This window comes from Anoplopoma fimbria, chromosome 5 (genome assembly GCF_027596085.1).
Source record: "Anoplopoma fimbria isolate UVic2021 breed Golden Eagle Sablefish chromosome 5, Afim_UVic_2022, whole genome shotgun sequence".
NCBI classification, from domain to species: domain Eukaryota; kingdom Metazoa; phylum Chordata; class Actinopteri; order Perciformes; family Anoplopomatidae; genus Anoplopoma; species Anoplopoma fimbria.
The window spans coordinates 5,242,421-5,253,136 of record NC_072453.1 but is presented as its reverse complement, the minus strand read 5'-3'; the positions used below and the strand labels follow the sequence as shown (position 1 = coordinate 5,253,136).

The following is a 10,716-nucleotide window of genomic DNA, read 5'->3' as shown; positions in this document are numbered from 1 at the left end:
AAAGTTGGCAGAAAATACTGAATCTTGGTCTCCTGAAGAGACTTTGACCTTGGATTACTCAAAAAGTACACAGTAAAAATACTTCATATTATTTGTGCAATTAGTCCAAGAAGTACTCTGTCCAAAAATATTAGACTCATAAACTACTTATGGAATAAATAGTTTTTATCCCACATCAAAGTTTGAGGAAAATGCTGAATCTTGGTCCCCTGAAGAGACTTTGACCTTGGATTACTCAAAAAGTACACAGTAAAAGTACTTTATAGTATTTGTGCATATAGCTTAGGAAGTACTTATTCAAAATATATCAGACTCATAAACTACTTATGGAAGAAAGGGTTTTTATTCAATGTCAAAGTTTGCCAAAATGGCATATTCTTGTTCTATGGGGGGGATTTGACCTTACCCACACAGCAGTAGACTCCTATGCGGATCCGCATAGGAGTCACCAAACTGTCACATCCGTTTTGGCGCCGCCTAGAGGACCCGTGTCGGATCCGCGAACGCGGACGCGCCATAACGTTTGAAAGCCTATCACCAAGAGCCGAGACGATCATATCATTTGAGATTTTCTTTGCTGGAACACGGTTGCGTAAGTATGATTTATTATTGATTTATTATTATTATTTGATTTATTTGTTGATATATTGTGGATCCTGAGCGGACCCGTGTCGGACCCGTGTCTGATCCGCGAACGCGCCAACACGTTGAAAGCCTATAAAGAGCAGATCATTCAGTTGAGACTTTCTTTCTTTGCTGGAACACGGTTGCGTTACGTAAGCATGATTTATTATTGATTTTGATTTATGTAGGCCTAATTATTTATTGATAGGCCTATATTGCGACATTCACAGTAAACATTGGCCTTTGTGTTTTTGTAATCATCATTTAGACTACGTATGATTGTAATGACGTTGTTTGATATTAGGACTAGCAGTAGGCCTAAATAATTTTTCAGTTAGGCTATCATTTTTTGCACCAGGCTATTGTTAGCTGAGAGGCGATAATCATGTCAGTCTGTAGCCTATTTGATTTAAAATGGAATAGCAATTACGGCAGAATATGTTATGGTAGTTAAGTTAAGTTATCCTTCATTGGGTTAGGGTTAGGGTTGGTCTGTTCTGTTTTAATGTGTCGCTGTTATGTATAAAACGCCGGTCATCGGGAAAATAAGCCCCGACAGGGCGAACCGGCTTGCTTCACCCTGAAGGTGGTGCTGGTGGCTTATTTTCGATAATGACCGGCGACGTTCTATACATTATCTCGCTTATTACATGGCTACTTGCCAAAACGAAAAAAATAACTTCACACGGTGTGTCTTTTTACAATTTATCTGTTACCAGCATTCGTAGTGTTGATTAGCAGAGAAATAGTCCGCCAAACACCAACGTCTTTGGCGTCGCCTAGCAACCGAGTACGCTTGGGTCACCGAGTACGCTGGGATAAAAAAAAAAGATCCCCTGTCCTTGACAGCGGTCAATTATACTTAAGATCGTAAGCGTTTCTGAATAAAATAGCTTTTGAGTAGCTTAGCTCTTTTATTGACCAAGTAGGCCTAATGCGGTATCTCCATAAAAGTTACATTTTTTCAAGCATTTCTGAACAAATAAAACTGCTTGTCCCCCAGTGTTGCTAGATTGGGCCGGAATCTTGCAACACTGGCGACCCCCATGACGGCAGAGGGAGAGTTATTATCATTTTGAAATAATGTTAATTATGTGTAATTAAAAAATATATATTACTTAATTCTAATTCTAATCTTATAGACAATAAGAAAAAGATTTGAAGAATTATCACAAAAGTGCTCTTCAAGATGCAGAAGTGAGAAGTGTTAGACTGTTTATTAACAAGGCGTTAATGCTTTGAGAAATGCATTTGTCTATTAGTGAAATCAAAATCATGTTATGGCCTTGATGCCCTGGCATGTGGCCTTTGTGCCCTCAAAAAAATTGCCCCGCTGCAGGCCAAGTGGCCTTGCCCCTCATATCACGAAATTCCAGGCATGCGTACCATACAAATAGATCGCAGCAAGTTAACATTTTGGCAAGTTTGGTCTCATATGTAGTGGTTATCTGCCATCCTCTTTATAATGAAAATTTGCCATTTTAATCACTGTTATGCTACTGTATGGAACTTGGTCCCCATCTTCTATTTTGTGTTTTCTGCAGCATCTGGATTTGACTGTTGCCCGTTCTGGATTTGACTGTTGCTACAATTTCCTCTGCTGGGTTCGCTTGATCAAGTAAGATACTTTCTGGTTTCTTAAAATGTAATGTTGCTTATACATTTTCTAGCAGTTGGAGCAGTTGGCCACAGAACAAATAATGATACTACTACTGCTACTACTACTAATAATAACTACACAATGCATTTCCTGCAGAAAATGGCACATTTCTATGTTCTTGTCTAGTTTGTAGCAATGAAACAGACAACACCACCATTCAACAATGTGTTTATTTAAATACAACATTAGAAACAATGATTAATGATACATTTTACTTTCTTTTCTTTTTTTCTGAAATGTCTTTTAGAACAAAAATGAATAGAAAGACTGTGCCTGTCTCCTTATCAGCCTTAAGACGAAGGACACGTGCAGACGTTCAAAAAGGCCAGGAACTGCAGTCCCTCCTCAACTCCCTCCACCCCCGGCACCAGCCCTCAACATGGAGCCTTCTTCAAGCCTGGCCTACAGACCAACATGGCGAGGGGAAGAATGGCCGATACCATTCCCTGCTCTGGTGAGCAATAACCGACAAATACTGGAGGGTCATTCTGTGCCACAGATTTTGGAAAAAATTCTGACAACCATCACATATTTTCCTCAAACTTTGTCTATAACTTTTGTCATTAATTAATAATGTCAATAGCTAATGTCGGTATTATGAGTAATGAGGATAAACACTGAAACGTGATATATTTGATACACTACATTTTAGCTATATTTCATGTTTGTCAACAGCGGCCGAGTTCCAAATCCTTAGCTTGCTGGAAACCATCAAACAGCAAAACGACCAGCTTGTGGCTAAGGTGAACCTGCTCACCAGTAGGATGAACAGCACCCCGGGGCCAGATGCGGAGATGCCAGACAGCTTTCAGTTTCCCCTGGAACAATTGGAGGCAGTGGAGGCATTTGAAATGTTTTTAAAGGAACCGTCAAATGGCCCAGCTCGACAGAGAGTGGTGAGTTTTCTTACTTAATCTGAATGGTGCCATTAGGTTTATTGATTGCCCATGATTATTGCAAATATTCTATTTAAGCAGCCCTGAACAGGCCTGTCCTGAACCGCCTTTTCCGAGTGGACAGTCAGTGAGTGACAATCTCCCTGGTTTGACATTGTGTGTAAAGGTGGCACAGGTCCATGAGGATGTGAGCCAAGTACATGTTTAGATTTTTTTCAGTTTTTCTACATTTCTGGAAGCTTTCAACAGAAACAAAAACATTTTAAATGCAACTAACCTCAGGAATGTTTACCTACCTGTCTATTTAAAAAAGATGTCTTTGCCTTTTAGATTTCATCTTTGGCCACCATTGGAGGCCAGGATGTGAAGAGGGTGACCTGGAACATCCTGGGCAGGCTGTTCACAGATGAGGTCTCCCATCAGATCAATTGGAAGGGTGTCAACAACAAAAAAGCCTTTTAGTAGGATGGCAACAAAGACCTTGCTTTTCAGTAAGTATATAATTCACAGTAATATTAAATACGCTCCAAGTCACGTTTGTTGGGGCAGCCTTAACAATCTTAGCAACCTTCATACCAATATGAAGGTTGCCTTTTTTAAACTAGGCTACTATACCAGGCATAGACCTTTTTTTTTTTACATTTGATGTCTCTTTTTTTTACTCGAAATCAAACATAGTATGACCATGACACCCTGAGCAGCTGATGGCTACTTTGCCTAAGCACATTTTAGTGCTTAGGCAGGTAGGCCTATGCCTGATGGTATGTTTAACACAATGCAATAGCTAGCGCGTCAGTGAAAACCTGACACGGTCACTTATTTAGTAGGGACAATATGCTAGTGAAAATGTTCCTGTTTACTATCAGACAGTGCAATAATGAATGATAATAACAAAAATCCTACCTTTCTGACATGCACTCTGCTGTGAGACTTCCTCTTTTTGATTCCTTCAGTTTCCTTCGGCGTTGACCATGGGTGCGATTCTAGAAAGTGGATATGCCAATACTAGCCTGGGTATACCCATGCTGCCTTGCGCGCGATTTCATTTCCAGCTTTACTTTCTTTCACGCAATCCACCCAACCCGTGGATTATCCACGGTGTCCGTGGGTATGAATGCACAACCGCGCATCTCTACTAGTCTTTACTTTAGGCTACTAGTTTCTTTACTAGTTAGTAACACTTGATGCCCGTGAGCTCCAGCTGTTCACGGGATTCCCTCAAAGTCAACAGTGGATACGTCATGCGATTCCCCCAAATTTCTGGCATGACAAACTTTCGTCGTGGGGGTTTCGAACGTTGCAGACGAAGCATGTCACATTACAAGACCCATGTGCCATGGCAACGCCATTGCTGTAGAAGGCCTACTCTCATTGGTTGAATCGTTGAGAAAACGTTTTAGACTCAATCAATATAAGGTCGCGGGGAGCCGAAGCTCTGTTCGTTTGTATAGTAACAATGTAAGGCCAAAACATTACTAAGAAACGAAATAGTTCATCAATACAGGCTAAAAAAAATGATTATTATAATTTATTTATTTTCCATGAAAAGTGGGGTGGCCATTGGCCCCGCGGCCTCATAGGTTCCGGCGCCTATGAGTGGATTATCATGTCAAGAGAAACGCACCCCAGGTGTGGGCAACAGGCCCATCATGTTATCAAAGTAAACGCACGCAAACGTATTGGCTGCCTGGTGGTTGCGATAGATTTCAATAATAATTCTCTGCCGTATCGATACACAAATACCAGCTGCGCTTTCTCGCTCTCTTCTCTCGGACAGAGAGTTAACAGACACACATCAGCGCCAACATAACCCCGCCTCCCCTCACTCCGGTCTCTGGCAGTAATTACTAGTCTCAATGCTGTGTGTTAGCTAAAGGTTAGCAAACAGAGCTAGCATGTCAAGTGCAGTGCCTCCGCGACCAGTTTAAGTAGAGAAGGAAAACGGCAGGAGTGCTGTTTAGAAATACTTTGGATTTTAGGCAAATTACCAAAAGACGCATGGGGGCGGGGCTAAGGATCATCCTCTACATTAGGGCTCGTCTTATACAGTTTTAAATGATCAAATAATACCGGCTGCGGTTGTTCAGCTGGTTCTATTTGCCGTTTATTGCTTCGTTTTCGAAATGTTTCAAGGTGCTTGCTCCAGTAGTCTTCTCCTTGCTGCTACAGTAGGCCCAAAACAAAATACTCGGTTTATCGAAGCACTTTGCATGTTTGCATGCCTAACAGTTGCCATTAATGCACCCTGTTGTTCACCAAATGTGTGCATTCTTCTTAAAGTTAGTAAAAACCTATTACATAAAATCTGTCTGTTTGATTACAGGTGCTGTGAGGAAAAACGTGGTGACACGGTCAGCCACGGACGCGGAGGTCACCAAACACGCCATCAGGTGGTTCAACCTGGAGACGTGTCCTTCCTCCATCCACTCCTCCACCCGAATAACAATTAAACAATCTTTTGATTGAACTTCTTGTCGTTCACCAGTTATTCATTTTCTGATATTTTAGCTGTATATAGCGCAGCATTTCATGTTGTAGCCTAATAGATAACATATTTTATGTCTGCACCGACCTATGCCTATAAAGCACTAAATTAGGTCCACAAAATGAATGTAAAGTAGCCTAGCCAACGTAGACTACGTAACAAAAACAGAATAGGCTATAACCTATAATTTTCCATAAATGTAAATGTCAATTTTCTATTTTTCTATTGAGTAGTGATTACTTTTGTGCAGTAAATTGATGTCTTGACTTGAAGCTTTTCTGTTATTGTTATGCCTATTGACAATATTGTTAGGTAAAACATACAAGGCAATGCATATTTAAACGTATGCCTAGGCCTATATTGCTGTAGCCTAGGCTAGGAATGATAGTTTTGAGTTTTATCCTATAGTTTAGTTTATCCTATAGTTTAGTTTATCCTATTTTATCCTACAGCAAGAACAGAAGGGATTTTGAAAATAAGATAAACGGGTCCAAAACGGATCCGGAGCGGATGCGGCGCGGAGCCACTGCGGATCCGCGATCCGCCTTCGTAGCGGATCCGTCCCTGAGTGCAAGTGAACTCCGATACGGGTCCGTTTCGCGGGTCCGTTCCGGAAGCCGCAATACCTCCGCGGCGGAGTCCTATAGCTTACTCAAAAAGTACACAGTAAAAATACTTCATATTATTTGTGCAATTAGTCCAAGAAGTACTCTGTCCAAAAATATTAGACTCATAAACTACTAATAGAAGAAATAGTTTTTATCCCACATCAAAGTTTGAGAAAAAGGCTGATATATATTCCTTTGCATTACCATATAAGTATTGGAGCAATCGCACACTCCGAATACACGGGCGGCTAGTTTGACCAGACAAATCTGACAGGTGGCTGGCTTGACCGCATGCAGTTACAAGTAGCGATCTACTGCGCATGTGTGGAACACGCTCACAGATCAGAGATCCACCGATCAGCAGTGACTCAAGCTGCCCGTGAACGCCTCATTAATCGAGTATAACTCAAACTTTTCTCGCAGCTGTGGAAGCCATGGCCGGACCTCCTGTTGTTATATGGAAGGAAGAAGTGCAGCGTCTGTTGCATTACAGAGAGCTGGTCCCCCGTCTGGAGGAGGCTTTGGGGAAGTTCTCCAGACGAGACAGCGCAGAGGTGATCCAGCCTGTTCGCACCACACTTCCCCTGCAAAAACATAATGGGTAGGCCTGCACTGTTCCACTGTAAATTAGTCATTAACAGACTGTTGCTATTGCTGGCTGACACTCCTAAACTTTTTTTTTTTACAGCTTCCTAGGATCAATGCCTACATACATGGAGAATGATGGAGTCCTGTGCACAAAGCTTGTGTGTTTTTACAAGAGGGAGGCTGGTTCAACTCTGCCAGCCACACAAGCCACAGTGATGCTGCTGGACCCAGAGTATGGGAATGTAAAGGCTGTAAGTAAAACTAATGCATGCATAAATGACTCTGAGGCTTAAAGAAGCTACAATTGTCTGAGTCTAGGAACATAAAAACAACCATTGTAAACATTTAGGTCCCATGGGTAGCTTTTACAGCCTCAACAGGTCAGGCCACATAACATGTTTCCAACCTGCAGGTCATTGACGGAGAGGGAATCACAGGAATGAGGACAGCTGCGGTCTCGGCCATCTCTGCTAAGGTACTTCCTTTTTTTCCGATTATTCATTCATGTCTGTTTTGTAATCCTACAATGTTCTAATTTCGACATTGTCCTGCTGTTCTTTTTGTCACACAGCTGCTGATGTGCCCTGAAGCAGAGGTGTTGGCCATCTTGGGGACTGGCAAACAGGCATTAACTCATTACAAGATCTTTACAGAAATGTTTCCATTTAAAGAGGTAATTACAATATCTTGTGAATATAAGAATAGCAAGTGTAAACAAAAGCCTGCATTTATCAGTTCAAGGAAATGTAATATTTTTTTTATAAGCACAAGGAGGGTACTATTCTCATATTTGTGACCAACACACCATATCCAAAAAGATTGTCATCGACCATAAACTTTCCTATTTCATAGACTCCTACTTTTGCTCAATTGCCCTTAAGGTAGCCTTTAGTTTGATATTTTGGCAAATAAACTTAAATTAACTTGGCTTTCTTGCCCAGAGTTATATGAGGAGATTGATACCACTCATGTCTGTACGCTAGATATGAAGCTACTGGCACTTGGCTCAGTTTAGCTTAGCATTACGACTGTAAACAGGTGGAAAAAATAAGCCTGGCTGCATCCTCGCCACCAGGTGCGTGTGTGTAGCCGAACAAGAGAGGGAGTGGAGAGGTTTTGCCGCTCTGTCAGTGGTCCGGTGACGCCATGTGGCTCAGTGGAGGAGGCGGTGAGGGGGGCAGATGCCATAGTGACGGTAACCCGCAGTACAGAGCCGGTGCTCTTTGGTCGGTGGGTCAAACCAGGAGCCCACGTGGCAGGTGAGAGGAAATAATGACTCAGAAACAAAAATCAAAGCTAATGAGATTTATTGATCAGCATTTCCCAATGTTTTCATCTCCTGTTGCTGAGCAGCAGTGGGAGCCTGCAGGCCAAACTGGCGGGAGCTGGACGACGTGTTGATGAAGGATGCGGTGGTGTACAGTGACAGCAGGGAAGGAGTAATGAAAGAGTCCGGTGATGTCATCCTCTCTGGGGTCAGTGTGTCATTGTGCTTTCTAACTGCCTTAATAAAATAACTGAAGGGTGTGTCATAGGCTCCCTTTGCAGAATGTATGCAGAGTAAAAAACATGATTGTAAATCTCTTGTTTTAGGCTGAGGTGTTTGCTGAGCTTGGAGATGTTATTAATGGGACAAAACCTGCACACAGAGAGAAAACAACCGTGTTCAAATCCCTCGGTAAGCCTTACTTGACATATGCCCAAACCATCGTATCTGGAAAGTTCTTTACTCCCATTCAGTACATCAAGACTTGTTTTGTTCATTTACAACAGGAATGGGAGTTGAAGATGCAGTGTCTGCTAAGCTGATATTTGACCAATGGAAAGCCAAAGCCAGCCTACCATGAGGTGGCTTTGTATTTCAATCTGAACATGACTTCTTTGCTTGACATTCATGGCCCACAAACTAATCCAGATCAAGGCAATATAGGACAGGACAAGAAATAACATAGTTCAGTCCAAATTAATTTTACTTTAGATTACCCATCCTGACAAAAAAAGCCTCTGCTGTGTAACCTGATAAACCTACATGCAAACAAATTTGCCATAGAGCTGTATTATTTAATGACGAAACCGTAAGTTAATTTATCAAATAGAGTAAATGTCCCTATTAAGCCTACGTACAAAATAACCCTAATTGCAACTTCTGGGTTAAGAAAAAACACTTTTTGCTGTGCTATGTTTCTTCCAATGGAGCTGCTTATTACAAAAATGATAGTTTTTATTGTAAGCCAATCACATTTTTCTATATTGAGTTATCGAAGCGCATGTGTGATTTAAACCAGGAGAAGTGGCAAAAACATGTAGGTACTTTGCCCTCATATATGGAAGAACACGGGGGACTCTACTAAAATGATAATGTTATCTTGAAAATGATATGTAATTCCACAATAAAAAAACAAATTTTCAACAGAGTATACTATGACTATTTCTGGCATATTATGCTTTTTTATGACTTTACAGCTGACATCTTTTGACATACCACATTATTCATTTTTTCATGACCCAGCCATCATCTTATTTTCACATTCTCTACTATGACATTCATTGTGACATTTTTCGACACAATAAATTTAGCACGACATTTTTTGACATACTATACTATGACTTTTTTTGACATACTTTTCTGTGTTTTTTCATGACGTATTTCTAATTACTATACTACTTGTTGACGTTTATTAACCTATACTATGATCTTTTTTGTGACTTTTTGTCAACATACCATACTGTGACTTTTTTTGACATATTTTGACTTAAAAATACTATGACTTTTTTCAACATACCATATCCTATGACTTTTTCATTAAGATAAGATAAGATAAGATAATACTTTATTAGTCCCGCAGCGGGGAAATTTGCAGGCTTACAGCAGCATAGAGTTAAAGTGCACACAAGAGACGTAGTAAAGAAAGACAACAAAATAAAAATAAAAATAAAAAATAAAAATAAAAAACAAGTATTATAAATAAGCAATAAAAACAGTAGAAAAACACAATAACTGAAATATAATATTTACAGACAGAAAAAAAAACTATATTAACTATTATTGCACAGTGTTTTTATTGTCATGTGTCATGTGGTCTGCTGGGAGCAGAGCTGGTTGTGCAGCCTGACAGCAGCAGGAAGGAAGGACCTGCGGTACCTCTCCTTCACACACCGGGGGTGAAGCAGCCGGTGGCTGAAGGAGCTGCACAGAGCTGCCAGGGCGTCCTGCATGGGGTGGGAGGTGTTGTTCATCAGGGATGACAGCTTGGCCATCACCCTCCTGTCTCCCACCACCTCCACCGTATCCAATGGACACCCCAGCACACTGCTGGCCTTCCTGACAAGCTTGTTCAGTTTCTTCTTGTCTGCTGCTGAGATGCTGCTGCTCCAGCAGACCACTGCATAAAAGATGGCTGATGCCACCACGGAGTTGAAAAAGGTCTTCAGGAGTGCTCCCTGCACTCCAAAGGACCTCAGTCTCCTCAGCAGATAGAGTCTGCTCTGACCCTTTTTATAAAGTGCATTTGAATGATTAGTCCAGTCCAGTTTATTGTTCAAGTGAACACCCAGGTACTTATAAGATTGCACAATCTCAATGTCCTGTCCCTGGATGTTCACTGGTTCCGGAGGACAGTGTTTACCCCGGCGGAAGTCCACCACCAGCTCTTTGGTTTTACCAGAGTTGATCTGGAGGCAGTTCCGCCGGCACCATCCTATGAAGTCCTGGTTCAGTTCTCTGTATTCCCTCTCATCGCCGGCGGAGATGAGGCCGACGATTGCAGGTGGCAGGTAGCAGAGTTATATGTGAAGTCCGAAGTGTATATGGAGAAGAGGAATGGAGCCAGAACGGTTCCTTGTGGGGCCCCCGTG

At 41.5% G+C, this 10,716-nt stretch overlaps 1 protein-coding gene and 2 long non-coding RNA genes across 3 annotated transcripts; all 3 read left to right on the top strand.

Annotated features, from left to right (window-relative positions):
* The first annotated feature begins 722 nt into the window (after positions 1 to 722).
* Positions 723 to 2,632, top strand: LOC129090941 (uncharacterized). Its single transcript, XR_008531210.1, has 3 exons — positions 723 to 776; positions 2,169 to 2,242; positions 2,532 to 2,632. It is a non-coding gene; the product is annotated as an uncharacterized LOC129090941 (long non-coding RNA).
* An 82-nt stretch (positions 2,633 to 2,714) lies between these two features.
* On the top strand, positions 2,715 to 3,555 carry LOC129091855 (uncharacterized). Its single transcript, XR_008531235.1, has 3 exons — positions 2,715 to 2,738; positions 2,960 to 3,180; positions 3,511 to 3,555. It is a non-coding gene; the product is annotated as an uncharacterized LOC129091855 (long non-coding RNA).
* Positions 3,556 to 6,630: 3,075 nt separating this feature from the next.
* Positions 6,631 to 9,272, top strand: crym (crystallin, mu). Its single transcript, XM_054599227.1, has 8 exons — positions 6,631 to 6,874; positions 6,962 to 7,112; positions 7,274 to 7,336; positions 7,433 to 7,534; positions 7,937 to 8,120; positions 8,215 to 8,336; positions 8,455 to 8,539; positions 8,635 to 9,272. Exons 1-8 carry the CDS (start codon positions 6,708 to 6,710, stop codon positions 8,706 to 8,708), a joined length of 948 nt encoding a protein of 315 aa, XP_054455202.1. The 5' UTR covers positions 6,631 to 6,707; the 3' UTR covers positions 8,709 to 9,272.
* The last annotated feature ends 1,444 nt before the right edge of the window (positions 9,273 to 10,716 follow it).

Bases quoted from the DNA above. Each gene is read 5' to 3' on its own strand.
- crym (XM_054599227.1), top strand. From the start codon at position 6,708: ATGGCCGGACCTCCTGTTGTTATATGGAAGGAAGAAGTGCAGCGTCTG. The intron at 7,337-7,432 runs GTACTTCCTTTT...TTTGTCACACAG, and splicing joins TCTCGGCCATCTCTGCTAAG to CTGCTGATGTGCCCTGAAGC. The intron at 8,540-8,634 runs GTAAGCCTTACT...CATTTACAACAG, and splicing joins AACCGTGTTCAAATCCCTCG to GAATGGGAGTTGAAGATGCA.